The sequence below is a fragment of the Alosa pseudoharengus genome, unplaced genomic scaffold (genome assembly GCF_046254945.1).
Source record: "Alosa pseudoharengus isolate Yale_2024_CS ecotype anadromous, Long Island Sound unplaced genomic scaffold, YU_APseudo_1.1 YU_APseudo_1.1_scf_17, whole genome shotgun sequence".
Classification (NCBI taxonomy): Eukaryota; Metazoa; Chordata; class Actinopteri; order Clupeiformes; family Clupeidae; genus Alosa; species Alosa pseudoharengus.
In genome coordinates, this window is record NW_027468640.1 from 24,381,446 (window position 1) to 24,399,021 (window position 17,576).

The window sequence follows — 17,576 nt, forward strand, 5'->3', positions numbered from 1 at the left end:
TTTATATGGACATAAAATGGAAATTGACACTTACCTCAAATGCATCAAGTTCAACAACAGCAGACTTAGTCTTACCATAATTAACTCACACAATTAATATTTTCAGTACTGCAACAATGGATTTTATCACGCTTTATATACTATATTAAATTAGTTGATTTGGCTAGTTTGAAAGGCTTAGTCAACAAAGCATAAACAAATGTGACTAATTCGGCTGCAAACAGATGTCTACTGCTCTTAACTACAACTGTAAGGCCAAAACACACCATGGGGAAAACACTGCAATGTTAAAAACCGTCAGTAGGTGGCAGTCACTTCAAAAGTATCTCTGTTTGAGATGTCACTGTGTTCTGTTCTGAAAAAAACTGTTTGTGATTACTGTAAATCTGTTCAGCGCTGTTGACAATTAACATTTAAATGTTGAAAGTTCATTCACTTTTTGTGAATGAACTTTCAACAGCACTAATGTTGTTCAAAGCTCAACATGGCCAATTGCATTTTGTGGCTATTGAATTTGGTAAACAAAGAAACAAAACAAAAAAAGATGTTTTGACATTATAGGAAACATGAAATATCATACGGTTTTGTGATTTGGAGCAAACCAAAGTTCCTAAAGATTCAAGAATGGGAACTGTTTGACCTTGACTACTGAATGGTATACTCAGTTTTTTTCCCCTTGTTTTTTAATCAGATATTGCAGTAATCATTGGTTCAACTTCTTACCCATATCATCCTTCAGTTTATCCTTCTGAAGTGAAGTCTCTGCTGGCCTAACTCTTGTCAGACGGGAAAAAATAATGCATTTTTACAACACTAAATACAAACTATATCTCAAATACTTTAAGTATTAATTTCATATTATATTGTTAATACTGAGACATTGGACTTATACCTGTGGAAACCTGAAGCCATCTGGTTGACCTAGGGAAACAAATTAAATTATACTCAGTTTTACCCAATAGACCACACTCTTTTTCAAAGCTCCTAGTAAATTTAGTGCAACAGCTGGCTATATAATAGACGACATGGCGGTTCACAGAAAGAAATGCAGCTCCAGGTGGTAAAACCGCCGCGCTAGAGAACATAAGATGTTTGATATGTAAACTGATGATAATCTGAATGGGAATTAAGGGGTGAGTTATTTCTAGTATTTCTATTTTTATAGTAAAGAAGAGAATTGCATACAGTTTGCATTACTTGTGTAGGTAGGCTACCAAAAGCAGTAACTTCGACTTACTGCAGGTGGAGCACCAGGAATTTTCATTTTCAACATGTGGGAATTCAATAGTCCAATCTGGGGAGAAGATTCTGTCAAAGGGCGAGAATATCAAGAAAACACATGAAGACTTTCTAAACTTTGGTGACAAATGAATAGGAAAACATCAACTCGGAAAAAATTAAAGTTTTGCATTGCATCCTACCGTTAACCCTGAAGCTGACACAGGAGTCAGGGAGGGGTGAGTTTTGCCCTATCATTAACCTGCCAAAGTAAAATACTGGTAAGTTAACTGCTGTTGAATATGGCTAACTTAAACTTTATGTAGGTGTCTAATGTCTAGGGCAATTCCATGGAAAATTACGTTTTTTGTAACATCCATAACGCCAATAAAATGTGATGGTATGGTATGATGTGAATGATTACATGAAATTTGAGCATTTGCTATTTTTGGCTGAAGAATTTACATGAAAAAAAATGCACAAAAAATGAATTATCATCATTCACATCCTATAAATGCCAAGGCATTTCACTGGCGTTATGGATGTGACAAAAAGTCTATTTTCCGTGGAATTGCCCTCTAACATTAGGCTGCGGGGTTTGCACGGACGTCACATTCTGGCCGGTAACCATGGTAACCCAGCACGCGCGGCCATATTGGCGGTACTCTGTTAATGAAGTACAATGGAGTATTATGCACTTTGGATATCTTACGTGATTGTAGCCGTGTCTAAACAACAGAAAAGCTCATCAAAATCCGTCTAAGATGCAAAGGCATATAAGGCAGGACTTGGACCACAAGAAAAGGTGCGATATTTCGAGAAATTACGGTTTATTGGCAGCGCAGATCCATATGAGTTGGGTGAGAGAGACGAAGTACCAAGTTCAACCACAAGCGCCCCCCTTCCTCCGATAACTTCTGGCATTATTCTCCTTTCTCCCTGTTTTTTTAATAACTTTTGGAAGTCGACACCTACACCAGATGTTTTTCTCAGTCGGACCTATTGGTACAACCTAAAACACGGCAATAATTAACCATTTTCCTTGACGATGTTAGGGATTTACTTCAGTGCCTAATGCTTTCTAATGAGGCGAGTATCTCCAATATGGCAACGTCCAGATCTGATGACACGCCGTGCAAACCCCTAAAACCTGTGTCTTTTCACACATAATAGTAAACTATCACTATCTACATCTATAATTTAGTAGCAGCTAGCTTCTAACGTTAGCGGAAATGCAGCTAGCATTAGTGCTAGCGTAAATTACAAACACAAAACTGTTAGCATGAGTGTTAAAATTTGAAACCAATAACGTTATTATAACCGCTGCAGTAAATACAGATTTGCCATTTCGTCTTTACAATGTTGACGTTAATCCAACAATGTTAAACCAACCTCATTTGTGAATTCCTTTCTGTCATTGCTACAACTAAATGTTTGTTACCACCTTCAACCTGGCATCATAATGTAACTAGTCCAGCACCAAACTCAATAAATTAGCAGCTACCTCAAGTTAAAATAATCCCTGTCAGAACTGTTACCTGTTTAGGTAAAGATTTTCGCCCGTTTCCTCATTTTCGGAATCGCTTATGTGATCGGATTCACTCATTCTTGCGGGTTTTTTGTTAGTTTTTTTAGTTGTTGCTGAGAAAATTAAGTCAGGTCAGTGTCACTGAAGTCATAGCGAGCTAAGTAAAATTACATTGCCCGCCAAAATGAACACGTCACTGCACTCACACTAAGCTAGGCCTAGGCCTACTCATAAAATGAAACACTGTATCTTTTCATTGTTTGGCTTAATCTTGGTAAAAATGGTACTACTCACTCAGTTGGAAGGATTTTTATATATACAAAGCGTTTAAGTAGGCCTAAAGTGCAAGCAGAGAGAACACTGCAATTTTAGCTTGAAATCAGTAGGAGTAGCCTGATTTGTCAATAAAAAATAAAATAAAATAAAAAACAATTTCAATTGATTAAATACGGTAAGCTTCAGCTCTACTGGTAGGCCTATCACTGACTTACCACATTACTGAGTGCCTGCCCTCGACCCCTCAATCTAGCCATGATTTGTCATTAGAAAGTGCTGCTTACCAGAATATGAAATGGACTTTCAGCAGGTTCTTAGCCTATGTGATGTTCTGAAAACTTAAGCCACAACCATATTCTAAACTTGACCTATATGCCATAAAAAAAACAATTCTAAAATTATAAACAAGGTATCGGTGGGGACAAAATAGAAACAAGATTTTGTATCATTATTGATGGTTATTTCTTACATCAGAACAGGTGCAAGAGTTTGAAATGTAACACAATTTTGTAACTTTGTGGGAATAGCAGGTGCAGAAAGACAACATTTCCGCACACAGACACCTACACTCAGACACACACACATACAGACACACACACACACACACACACACACACACACACACACACACACACACACACACAGACACACACACCTAGCAGGCCCAGTTATGAGGAGGACACAGATAAGGTACCGGTACATACAATGTAAAAAATGTATCAAACCATATTACGTTAGAATTACATGAAACAGTCTAGTTTTCAATTAAACACATCCTTATTGTGTTCAAATAGTCATTCTGATTGAGTAATCCACTTTTTCTAATTGAATCAAGTATGGCAAGTCTATATACTGGGGATAAAAGGAAAAGAGGGTTTGTCACATTTGCTAAACCACAAAACATGAAATTAAACAAACTTTTTTTGAATTTTGTTTTTCTTTCAAACAAAATGTTATTACTTTGAACTGACATATTTTGTCACAGCAATTAATTAATCCAACAGAATCATGTCAGATCAAGGTGAAGCACCTAAGTACAAGTAAGGCAAATGAACACATGGGATGCCTTGGTGTCACCATTTCATTGTGTTCCTATGAGCCTTTGCAAGAACACTGAGATATTAATGCACAACAGTGTTGGCAAAGGTTTTCACATGAGTTTCTTAAAGAGAGTTATGCTTATTAGAATTTGGAGACGAGTTGTATCTTATGTTATACTTAGAGATGAACCAAGCTTTGTTCCCACCATGAAAGCGTTAGGTATTGAGCATGCACAAAGTATCAGTGGTTTCCTCACAGGTGTTTTCCAGTTCAATGAATGTTTCACTGTGTCACAACACATTCAAAGCTATCGTCCCTTATTGTTGATGTTGCAATACTAAGTACATCTGAATGCCTACTTTCCGTCGGCATATAAACTTAACTTAATCAATTTCACTGAAATTACTTGATCAAATTGGGTTATCAGCATGAATTAATTTCGTAAACATTTTAATCATGTGCAACCAATGTACAACCAATGTACATGATAAAATCAAGTAATTCCATCTATTCTTTTTTTTTCAGTGTAGCACCTACAATTATTACGCTCTGGTCCAGTAGACCCGAACACCACATATGGAATAGTTATGTAAAAAGTTATTTTTTATGTTCTTCACAGAAAATGAGCCAAGGCCAGTTTGAAGAAGTAATAAATAGCAAACATTGAAAACCAAGGGTTAAATGGAAGAGTCGAGACTCACGGAGATATATATGATCTTGCACAAAAGAGTAACACAGTCTATGCCACATTCTGCTCAAATTTGATCGCCTGGGCCATAGCAGTTTCAAGTCAAGTCAAATTTATTTTAGTTTGTTTAGTTTGTCTCCCAGTTCATTTTGATACAAAAGTAGTGTTCATAAGCATACAAGTGCTTCAAGCTGCATTAAGCTTTATAGGTTAATAAGTTTCACCATGTTTGTCTGCTTGCAATGGCTGTTGCCAATGGTTCATTATATTTAGTATATTATATTGCTTTATGTGTTCTTTTCATATCATGCATTGTTGGAAATATGGATATTTGTGCACCCCTAGGACTTTTGATGTGGCCTCAGACTTTTGAACCCCACTGTATGAGTGATGGCTTATTCCTGAATTGTAGTCTTAACTAATGTGTGCTTAATTATAGCCTACTACAGTAGCTATGAAACGATATAATATTAATCCCCATTATATTTATCCAAGCTGGAAAAAATAACGTTTAAAATGCGATTTTTATTAAAAACATTGTATCCTGGAATAAAATTAACATTTTGCCTGAATTTGTAACGTTAAAACGGTATAATCAATCGCTGTTCTTAAAACTGGTTTAAATCGAACCAATGATGGAGCCCCAAACTGAATGTGACTCACTCAAATTGGCTCAAGAGCTGATGGTGAGATCACGCGTCCTCTAGCAAGCAACACCTCCGAGGCCGTCGCCTTGACTACTGGGCGTGTCCTCTGTTCTTACAGATATGGTCCTGAAATATGATTGGTTTGACTATGTGCTGACGCAGTCACATGCCATCGCTCCATACGCATTACTCCCGGATGTCGCTGGCCTATTGGTCTTCGCCTGAGAGTACCTTCTCAAGCGAGGAGCTATGGATTATTCTCGTCTGTATTTATTTATCGTCAGCTCATAACATGTTTGGAGCTCGGAACATTATATGAGAAGATACATGGAGAGTTATTGGAGTGTTAACAATCTGCAGAGCTTCCACTGAGGACTTAACTGGAACAAGGAAACGTCCTAATTCTTTGACCCTCCCTGACATTGGTAGGCTAAGTAGCTCTATTTGATCTTCTAAACGTAGCTTTTATTACAATCTTTTAACGGGTTTAAAGAGTTGTACATGAACTTAAGGTTTCTATTCAGTTATATTATTGGTGATTTTATGGCGTAATGCAAGATAATAACACTGATTGTCCTGTTCGATGACTACTGCTCTTAAAGAACCACCGAGGGGAAGGAAGGTATCAGAGAGGAAGAGACACATGTAACTGCACGCATTGACTTTGTAACTCTGATACATAACGTTAAGCGCAGTCATACTGTGCCGGTGAACAGATGCCAATATCATTTGTGTGATCGCGACCAACCATACTTGGACCGTAGTTTTAGTAGTAGTAACAGTGGTGGTGGTAGTAGTAGTAGTAGTAGTGGCTGCTAGTGTTGCAGCGGTGCTAAAGCCTGGGAGAGAGTTGTTGTCCTAGCAAGAGATGACGGCTAATGGGTGTCGGCGTAGCCTACCTGTTATTTAATGGGAGTATTAATCTCCCCTCCTCCTTGTTTTTGGTACCATTGCTGTGGACATCATGCCCCACACGGGCTAAGCAAGTACTCGACGTGCGTGACATGCTCATTTACATGGTGATAGATGTGAATGTGCATTCAGAGCCACCTGCATCCGAGGCACGGTCAGTTTATATTGAAATAGGGTTGGGGCCATGCACCAGGATCAACGATGTTGTGGAAATGGATGTATGAAAATTAGTTGGCCTATTGGTTTTGCCTTTTATCAACCCTCAAATTGTTTCTCTCTTTCTCTTTCTTTTTCTCTCTCCTCAGAAAATACAGACATCATGCTCACTCGGCTTTTCCGCATGCATGGCATGTTTGTGGCCTCCCACCCTTGGGAAGTGATCGTGGGTACCGTCACCCTCACTATCTGCATGATGTCTATGAACATGTTCACAGGCAACGATCAGATCTGTGGCTGGAACTATGTGTGCCAGAAGCATGAAGAGGTATGGTGTAGAACTGAGACTATATGGCGTCCTTTTGACATGCTTGACTAGGACAGGTACATTCCTGTCATTCCAAAAACATCAGATTCTATTTTAGGAATCCCTCATAAATGACACTTGTCATTCTCTGAAAATTGTGTTGACTGTATCTGCCTCAAGCTATGCCAGTTATATAACCTCAGTGATAATTTCAGTTTCTGCTTTGTTTTGTCGGTTGTGGTTTCAGGCTCTTGCTGTAACTAGGTTGAATTCTGATATTGTGGAGTAATACTGACCTCATCTAGATGCATTATAATAGTGTGGGACAGCACTGACCTGATCTTGATGATTAATGTCCTGTTTGGTGTTTATCTTGTCTGTTACAGCCGGTACTGAGCAGTGACATCATCATCCTGACTATCACTCGTTGCATAGCCATCGTGTACATTTACTTTCAGTTCCAAAATCTACGACAGCTGGGGTCCAAATATATCTTAGGTGAGGTGCCTCTTTACTCATGATACACCATACCAAGAGTCAATGATACACTGTCAGTGATAATGGAAACTCCTATTCATGCTCTCTACTGAAATTAATGTTTGTATATAAATTTGGTTGTAGGTATTGCAGGACTCTTCACCATATTCTCCAGCTTTGTATTCAGCACAGTTGTCATTCACTTTCTCGACAAAGAGCTCACAGGACTGAAGTAAGTCTTGTATATTAGAACTGTAATGGCCCCAAGCAGAATACGAATAACATGCAGAAATAAAATGTAACCCAATGACCTGTTTGTTCACAGTGAGGCCATACCTTTCTTCCTACTGCTGATTGACCTCTCCAAAGCAAGTGCCCTTGCCAAGTTCGCGTTGAGTTCAAACTCTCAGGTATATTTGCATTTACTGTATATGGTAATCTCCCACAATCAGTGTGGTTTTCATTTGCCTCCGCAGAATTGGTCTTGAGCTGCTGTTTCATAGGTCACAGCAGCAGTGGCAGCAGTGATGGATATCTGTGGTATTTGCTTTGCAGGATGAAGTAAGAGAAAATATTGCCCGTGGAATGGCAGTCCTGGGACCCACATTCACGCTTGATGCTGTGGTCGAATGCCTCGTGATAGGCGTGGGCACTATGTCAGGTACACCATAGCAAAAGCCATTAGGGCTGATGGACGTAACCCAGGTCCAAAATGGATTACAAACTGAATGTTTATGTGACTGGTCATGACCTTATATTTCTCCATGTTTTGTGGCTTGTCGTTGTTAGGTGTGCGGCAGTTGGAGATCATGTGCTGTTTCGGCTGCATGTCTGTGTTGGCCAACTACTTTGTCTTCATGACCTTCTTCCCAGCCTGTGTTTCACTGGTGCTGGAGGTGAGTAGATCTTCTGCTTTACTCCATTCTGTGTCCCTCCTGTGTGATTGGACAGCATCTTGAATGTGTCTCTCACCATTGCAGCTGTCCAGAGAGAGTCGTGAGGGACATCCAATTTGGCAGCTGAGTCACTTTGCCCGGGTCCTAGAAGAAGAAGAGGACAATAAGCCCAACCCGGTGACACAGAGGGTGAAAATGATCATGGTAAGAAGAGGTCCACACCCAGACTCTCAATGGCTCCCCAGTCACACCCAGGCATTGAGGATTCATGTGCTTGGTCGTTGGCTTAGTCGTCGTCATTATCTGGTCTGTTAACAGAAAGTGATGTGGTGTCTCTTAGGGTAATGGTTTTGGTTTCTCTTTTCTCTCTCTCTCTCTCTCTCTCTCTCTCTCTCTCTCTCTCTCTCTCTCTCTCTCTCTCTCTCTCTCTCTCTCTCTCTCTCTCTCTCTCTCTCTCTCTCTCTCTCTCTCTCTCTCTCTCTCTGTCCACAGTCCCTTGGCCTGGTTATGGTTCACGCCCACAGCCGCTGGATTGCTGAGCCAAGTTCTGGCAACAGCACCATAGAGATAGCGCCAACAGGACTCAGTCTGACAGACCATGGACCCACGAAGATTGACCCCGAGAGGCCTCTGTGGCATTTCTACCTATCAAGGTAGCTTACTCTTTAGTGTTGACTATATATCAGAAGATATCAGCGATGAGTTGTTTGATTTTTTTTTTAAAATTGACTGATGTTTGAATTCTGAAATTGACTAATGTTTGTGCCCCTCTGTTTGCTCTCGTAGGATGATAAGTATGGACATCGAACAGCTGATCACGCTGAGCCTGGCACTCCTGCTGGCGGTCAAGTACATCTTCTTTGAGCAGGTGGAGACGGAGTCCACCCTCTCCCTGAAGGGGCCCATATCAGGCTCCCTACGGAACCCCAAATGGACTCCAGACCAGTGCTGCCGACAGGAGCCGGCGCCGCAACCCAAATCTGCAAAGAAGTCCCCTCCCCCACCCATTCCCATCAGCAAGGAGGAGAGAGGTAATCCAGAGAACAATGTGGTACTTTTTACAGCCTCTCTGTTTGTGTAGTGCCAATATCCTCTCTGTTTATGGGCATGTGTTTCGCCCATTGCTTGTGAGTCACTGATTTGCCTGCCATACAAATGGAAAAAAAACAACAAAAAAACAATGATATGAGCGTCACATTGCATCAGACTTACCACAGCCCCACTCTTTTGTCTGGATCTAGCCGAGGTGATCCGGCCACTGCCCACCCCCACACCCCAGCAGCCCAAGAGTGTGTTTGCAGTGGGCGAGGTGGTGGAGGCCGAAGCAGACAAAGAGGCTGCAACAATGCAGCTGCCCATCCCTCCCTCGGAACCTCGGCCCATAGATGAGTGCCTGTCCATACTGAGAAGCCCTGAGGTAAGATTTTACGATCGCTCTGGGATCGTAAACCTGGGCAGGAGTATCATGTGTAGTGCAAAGACATGGTAGCGTTCACACTTGTATAAATGTATGGTTCTAGATTTTTTTTTGTTTACCCTTAGGAAATATATCAGATACCTTTAGAATATATCTTAGTAGTGTCCTTTTGGAGAGAGACATATGCATCTGCAGAATAAATTCAGTAAATGGTGGGTTTGAGGCTAGTTTTCTTGGCCCTATATAGTGCATCTCTATCCTATGTGCCTTAAGTGGTTTTACTCTACAGCTAATGCCTGTATGGTGTGATCGTGAGCTAATTAGCTTATTCACTTTATCTGCTCGCTTACTCTTAAACAATTAGCGTATGACGTGAGTGCAGAAGCTAGTCTAGCAGTGACACCACCTAGCCTTTAAACTTTATTTCCTCCCGCTTAAGCAGTCTAAAAGAAACCAAATGCAGTTTCGGAAGTGCAACATCGATATTGAACCCCCTCCCACCATGTGATCCCTGAGATCAGTGCAAGGTTTCTGAGCAAAAAGAGACCAAATGCATTTTCAAAGTGCAACATCGATATTGAAGTTTTCTTTTTTTCTATGTGATCTCTCAGATGGGTGCGAGGTATCTGAGTGACGAGGAGGTGATCACTCTGGTGAAGGCCAAGCACATTCCCAGCTACAAGCTGGAGAGCATGATGGAGACGCCTGAACGTGGCGTGGTCATCCGCAGGAAGATGATAATGCCCAGCCTCCCCAACCCCTCTGCCCTCACCTGCCTGCCTTACAGGAACTATGACTACTCACTGGTAAGCTACAAGGAGGAAAACAAGTTTTTACAGTACACGGTCATATTCAAAATTAAGAGACCACTTCAAATTTGAATATGACTCATGAATCTCAATATGAATTCGAATGTCACTCAGCAACCATAGGATGACATCAGAAAAATGTTTCTTTATTTATTCATTTATTTATTCTATAAACAGTTATACAGTAGTGTACAACATAGCATGACTTGGGTCCTAGGGAAAAGGCCTGTCAATTCATTTCTAACTCTTCTGTTGGTCAGGTGATGGGAACCTGTTGCGAGAATGTGATTGGCTACATGCCCGTGCCAGTGGGCGTAGCAGGGCCTCTCCTACTGGACGGAAAGCAGTTCCAAGTCCCCATGGCGACGACTGAGGGCTGTCTAGTGGCCAGTACCAACCGTGGTTGCAGAGCAATTGCTGTAAGAGCCCTTCCTCCTAATGAACATAATAATATCTGGCGTGCACAATGATCACACACTATCTTGACAGCTTCTGTCTATCAGTGGCCTAACAATAGTGTTTACACATGCAAATAGTAACAGTCGTATGGCAGAGAAGTTTGAAATATCAGTGGCTAAATGCGGGGCTGCAGACCCTGCTGAGTTATAGTATAGACATTTGGACGTGACATTTGAACTTTGCCCTTTACCTCTTGCTCCTCCAGCTTAGCAGCGGTGCCCGGAGTAAGGTTCTGGCCGACGGGATGACCCGAGGACCTGTGGTGCGCCTGCCCTCGGCCTGCATGGCTGCAGAGGTCAAGGCTTGGCTGGAGAGTATGGAAGGCTTCAAGAAAGTCAAGGAGGCCTTTGACCACACTAGCAGGTTAGGAGCAACATTATCCCTTACATATTGACCTACCATGTGTCAGTGTGTGTCAACACACTTGTGACAATCGTGCATTTCATACCATGAACAGAGGAGCAGTCTGGTAGCTAACGCATTATGGAAATGCTGTTAAGGTTATAAATATGTGTTTATAGGATGTGCGTTTCCGAGAACATTACATTCTATTTGTACAATCGTTATTGCAAATGTGACCTGAGCCGGCCGGCTGTCTGCTCGTAATCCCTGATGGGCCTGCCCTGCCGTCTGACACAGAGATAATGTTAGGTTAGGTTAGGTGAGGAGAGAGGCTCAGAGATCATCTGCAAAGGGAGAGTTCAAGCCTTTGGTGAAGTAGTGGAGGTCTGGGACTTTACCATCGGAAGTTGTTTTTAAAATCGTGTGGGGAAAGTGGCTAAAGTACCCCGTATTTTGTGAGACCAGTCAGCCCCCTTTCAGTTACACTACCACTGATTTTTAACATGTTTCCCACAGCTTAGTAAATTACGACGGCACCTACTAAGATCTAAAACAAAAAAATGATAGTTTGTGAGACACGTGACTGTTCTTCATGTAAGTGAATGAGAATTGCTTATGCTAAGCTAAATATGTTGTTGGAGAATTGATTTGATTGGATCAGATGCACATGATACAAGCTAAACTGCCGTGCAAAGGCAAAAGATCTAATCTTTGATCGAAAATGAGTTATTGTCATTTTTGGGATATTTAAGACCTCCTTTATCATGTGGAGAAATATCTTGAGTCAATTTGGTTGTTTTTTCGAAAACATATTATTTAATTTAACAGTAACTCGCAAAAGCCTAAGAGAAACCAAAGCAGAACACATTAACTCCCGAGTTATGGGGCTCTTCCCTTTGTTTTAGGGCGCTGAAGTTGAGTTGGGGTCAGTTAAGGTAGTCTGCCTTTGTTTAGCCGTGCGCTGAAGTTTAGTTAAGTTACTCTGCTTTTGTTTAGCCATGCATCAAAGAGCCTTGGCACAACTCTTTATTTGTTGGCAGATAATACACAGGCAGAGTACAGTAACTTGCCAAAAAGGTTCAAAGGTCAATTTTGAGCCCAATATTTTTTTATGTATAGACTTATTTTAATTAAAACAGGTAATAGCCAGATTTCCAGTGTCCTACCTATAATACATTGGACAACAAAGAAACTTTAAAGTAATTTTCTCAGTTTCACACATTTTGCCTTTGCAGGGCAGTAAAGCTGGTTAACTGTTCTGGTTTTTTTTTCTTATTTTTTTACTGGGAAAATCACTGAAGAGACTAACTAAGCGATATGAATTCTTTGCAGATTTGCCCGTCTGGAAAAACTTCTGATTAGCCTGGCTGGACGAAACCTCTACATCCGCTTTCAGTCAAAAACGGGAGATGCCATGGGCATGAACATGATCTCAAAGGTCAGTCTGAGTCAGCGTTTAGATCACTGAACTCAGAATGAAGCTGAAAGTAGGTGGGGGGGGGGGTAAAGATTTAAGATTTCTTTTTTATATCATGTGTAGATCCCCACCTCCCACTCATCATTCACTCATCACTCACTCTCTAATCATAAAAAGCCACATGACTGCACCTGATGAAACAAAAAATAAAATATTTAGGAGGATGATCTCCACTGTAAGTGGGATACATGTGTAACATTAACTTTGCCGCTTGGTGTTTCAGGGCACAGAGCAGGCTCTGTCCAGACTGCAGGAGCGCTTTCCTGACGTGCAAATACTGGCTGTCAGTGGGAACTTCTGCACTGACAAGAAACCTGCTGCTATCAACTGGATCGAAGGAAGGGGCAAATCGGTTGTGTGTGAAGCCACCATCTCAGCCAAAGTTGTCAGAGAGGTACAGTAAACACTCAGCCCTGCTCTCCCAAACACGTACACACACACACACACACACACACACACACACACACACACACACACACACACACACACACACACCACACACCTGTGTAATCATTAAAGCATATCTAAGTAGCATTTGTACTTTGTTACTTTAACTGAGTCACTGGCCTAATGTCCTGCTCCTGTTTGTCCTCTGATGACTCAGGTTTTGAAGACCTCCACTGAGTCTCTGGTCGACGTCAACATCAACAAGAACCTGGTGGGCTCTGCCATGGCTGGCAGCATAGGGGGCTACAACGCTCACGCTGCTAACATCGTGGCAGCCATTTACATCGCCTGTGGCCAGGTAATACTCCTACTTTCTCTCCCACTCAGGGCAAGTGTACATCAGACTGCACCAAGTGGTTACCAGATGAACTCTAAAATGGTCTATAAAGTATGAGAAACCAGCTTTCTGTCATTATACCATGTCAGAGTATCGGTCTAGCCGTTACTGCATGTACAGAGGTATAGACTGCATGAACCTGAACTGGGTTTTTCTTTCTTCAACAGGACCCAGCTCAGACTGTGGGCAGCTCCAACTGCATTACCCTGATGGAGGCAACAGGCCCGACGGGAGAGGACCTGTACATCAGCTGTACCATGCCCTCTCTGGAGCTGGGCACTGTCGGTGGAGGCACCAACCTGGCCCCACAGCAGTCCTGTCTGAAGGTAACTGCTCTGCTGTTGTAAACAAACGTATATGCTGCTCAACTCTGCAAAAGCTGGGTGGAGGTGGAGGGGGGGGGGGGGGTGTACTATGAAAGTGCTATGAAAGTGAGACTGGTATGTTGAGTGTGTGTTCGAAGTTGACAAATAGAGGCGAACATTCCTTGCAGACTTTAATTAACTTTGAACTTTTAAATTAGGAGGTTTTTGTGTTAAATTGTTTAACCGCTTTAATTGCTTTAAACCGTACCAAAAAATGGCAAGCAGCAAGGCAAACGCCACACACACATGTGTGCCTCTGCTTGCCGAATTTGAACGCACCTCAGGCTTCAGGCTCAACATGCCACTTAGCTCCTTTCGTAGTATACCCCTCTGGTCAGAGGGGGAATTGTGTTTTGATGTGATACTTGCGTCAGTGTTGGAGAGCAAGGCGTTGCTAACAATGGACACTTTGTTGCAGATGCTGGGCGTGCAGGGAGCCAATCAGGACAGCCCTGGGGCCAATGCCCGGAACCTGGCACAAGTGGTGTGTGCCACTGTGTTGGCAGGGGAACTGTCACTGATGGCAGCCCTCGCTGCTGGACACCTGGTCAAGAGTCACATGACCCACAACAGGTGAGAGGAGGAAGCGGGGTGCTGGTGTTGAGGTAGAGGTTATATTTGTTTCTGGACCTGCCTGACTGATTTCTATCAGCCAAGTAGTCCAGTGGTTTAGTCCTTTTAGGCAAGTCCCGCTACTCTGCAGCCAAAACGCTTTTTGGGCACTTATCGGACATCTGTTTCGGGCGGAACTGCGCATGCGCAAGGCTTCATGACACCAACCTCTCCAGCTATGAGTTCACAACACATGATTGGCACGATGTATTCACAACATACCACATGATTGGCACGATGTATTCACAACATACCACATGATTGCCACAATGTATTCACATCAACTTTTAGCGGCAGAAAGGGGCGGAATATGTGTAGACGACTGTCATGTTTGCATTACGAACTAACCCCATACATTTCTATGGGAGATTCTTTGAGTGCTGTGTCTCCTCATTAGAAAGTCTCTGGTTCTGGGGGTGCTGTGGGAGCAGCAGGCTACAGTCCGGGTGCACACGGGGACCCAGGTTCAAATCCGACCTGCGGTCATTTCCCGATTCCCACCCCATCTCTCTCTCCCCCACTTACTTCCTGTCACTCTTCACTGTCCTATCCAAATAAAGGCAAAAATCCCAAAAAATAAACTTAAAAAAAAGTCTCTGGTTCAGTTGTTAGCCATTTGCTGTTTCAAGGTCACATGGCCTCAGAGTAGTACTAGATGAAGGTCATATACTCTCTGACCATACTCTAAACTCCAACTTCAGTTTGATTACTTGGTGAGAAAACAGGAGGCAGAAAACTGACTGCAAATACACACAGCACAGCAGATACAGTAGAGTGTACACTAACGAGAGCGTGTGGCTTTCCCTTTTGCAGGTCAAAGATGAATCTGCAGGACGCTGCAGGAACGTGCACAAAGGGAGCCTCCTGAAGAAGCGGACTGGGCAAGCTGCAGCGTGAGGTCTCTGGACCTGCCGTCTGACTCCACTTCAACTGTGTGGAAGCAGCGAGACTGAAGAGGATCTTTTGTGGAATGTTGAACGGACTGTGGAAGCTCACAGTCTCTCTGCTCCATAAAAGAGGCGGAAGATGATAACAATCACGTTCTTAATTGTGTTCCTGTCTTTTGATAGCAAATTAATTTCTTTTTTTCTAATTGATAATTTGCAAAAATTGCAGGTTGGGGGTCAAATTTCTCTGCTGTGCACTTAAATACTAAAGTTAGGACTGGTTAGCACCATAGAGGAGCTGCAAAAGCAATGATTCACATGGTACAGTGCGCTAGTTCAGTTTGTCAAATGCTACCATCATGAAACATGGGAGTGCTAATTCACTACACTTGAATTTGCCAAATACAGCCTTCGGGGCGTAGTCTTGCAGATTGTGCTTACATACTGTATGTTCTCACAGAACTTGAAATGATTGAAGGTATTAGGTACGGTTTTGTTTTGTTCTGTCCGTATATTTTATTTATTTAATTTTTTTTAAGAGGCATAAGTCCGAGTGCAAGCGTACAAACGGTGCTATAATAAGGTGTGAAAGGAATCTCCGCCCTTTATTGTGCCACCCCATGAGAAGTTGAATGAAAGCCCTACCTCCTGCAAGAATACGGTTGATCCAAGCTGTTCGTCTGCTTGTAATTTATTATAACTGCACAGTAAGCACAAAACCTTCACAAGTGTCTTTGACATGCATAAGGAAGGTACATATTCAGCTGATTGTCATGTGTGTGAAAGCTGCAATGTGTGTGTGTGTGTGTGTGTGTGTGTGTGTGTGTATGTGAGTGTGTGCGTGCGTGTGCGTGCGTGTGCGTGCTCACCCTGTGGTTGACAGAGGTGATTGTGGAGAAAGCAGAACTTTCCCCACCAAAGCTATATTTCTCTGAAACCGGTAGAACACAGAAGTGAAAAGAATGTTTTCTTTTTGTATATTTTTGTAATAAAAAAATAAAGGGAATTTTGAATTATGTATGTTCTGTAGTGGTGTTTTAACTTGCATGAAACACATACAAAACTCTTAACTCATAATATAACAGGAACACTGAGCTTAGATATGGTAAAGGAACGTTCTTTTGAAAGGAAAACCCAGAAGGGTTTCTCTGACCAACTTAATAGAGCAACGTGGAAGCACTTGATCCAATAAAGAGTCTTACTGACAAATCCCAGGCCTCACCTACATATACCGTACAACCTGAGAAAAGTTGAAGGTCTTGACTAGATGTATTTTAGAAATCAGTTCATGAACCTCTACATCAAATATATTATGTCAATTTGTTAGCAACAAAATGAAACATTGCCCATTTAAATATATATATATATATATATATATATATATATTATATATAACTTCTAAATATATATTTATATAACTATATATAACTTCAAAAAGCATGACGGGAACAAAAGGATGTCTGAGTACAGTGAGATATCAGTCATAAATATCAGTGAGCAAATGAGTGTTAGATTAGTAAGTAAACTGTCCTCCCCATCACCCGATGGACAGGTTTGAGGGAGGTTTGAGGCATTCCTGGGCCAACGTCACCATAGGCACTAGGCTCACCAGAGCGCCGCTCGACCAATCAGCACACAGTGCATCACATCTCACCAGGGAAGGGCCTATTGATAGGCTGACAGTCAGAGAGGCCCAGACAGACCTGCAGGGATGAGGAGTATACAGACAGGGGATAATCTCAGCTACCAGTGCAACCCCCCCCCCCCCCTGCACCTACCCCCACCCCACCCCCTGCCTTCCCCCACCCTTTCCCTTTCCAGTAGGTCATTGCCATCATCTTTTGGGCAAATCTACAGCACAAACGAGGAAAACTTGTGCGTTTGACACGCACTACAAAAAGAAAACCCCTGTAATCTATTCTGGGACTATTTGTCCAACAAGGTGATAGATTAGGTAAAAAAATGAGGAAGGGGAAAAGAAAGACAAATTCACAGAGATTAAGTAAATGAGATAAAACCGTGACTATGGGTTTATGTGGAAAGGGAGGCAGGACACAGGGGCCTAACAGTGCTAACTAGGACATCTGGTACAGATGGTATCTGGTATAGAAACAACATGGTTGATATGTCTTGGTGATAGCTACTACAGGAATACATAAAAGCAGATGTTTGTTTAGATAAAGAACTGTTTGTAATAGAAATGTAGATAAAGAGGTTGTTCATCCAGAATGACAAAAGTAGGTGAAAAGACCTATAGGACACAGCCTTAGGGCGATAA

General features: G+C 42.1%; 1 protein-coding gene across 1 annotated transcript; it reads left to right on the forward strand.

Annotated features, from left to right (window-relative positions):
- Window positions 1–5,605: 5,605 nt before the first annotated feature.
- Window positions 5,606–16,316, forward strand: hmgcra (3-hydroxy-3-methylglutaryl-CoA reductase a). The gene is made up of 20 exons (XM_076289037.1): window positions 5,606–5,823; window positions 6,616–6,794; window positions 7,160–7,271; window positions 7,395–7,482; window positions 7,576–7,660; window positions 7,806–7,911; window positions 8,040–8,146; window positions 8,231–8,350; window positions 8,639–8,799; window positions 8,933–9,177; window positions 9,388–9,563; window positions 10,175–10,369; window positions 10,633–10,791; window positions 11,037–11,194; window positions 12,506–12,611; window positions 12,874–13,044; window positions 13,255–13,395; window positions 13,602–13,760; window positions 14,218–14,372; window positions 15,225–16,316. Exons 2-20 carry the CDS (start codon window positions 6,630–6,632, stop codon window positions 15,277–15,279), a joined length of 2,664 nt encoding a protein of 887 aa, XP_076145152.1. The 5' UTR covers window positions 5,606–5,823; window positions 6,616–6,629; the 3' UTR covers window positions 15,280–16,316.
- Window positions 16,317–17,576: the final 1,260 nt, after the last annotated feature.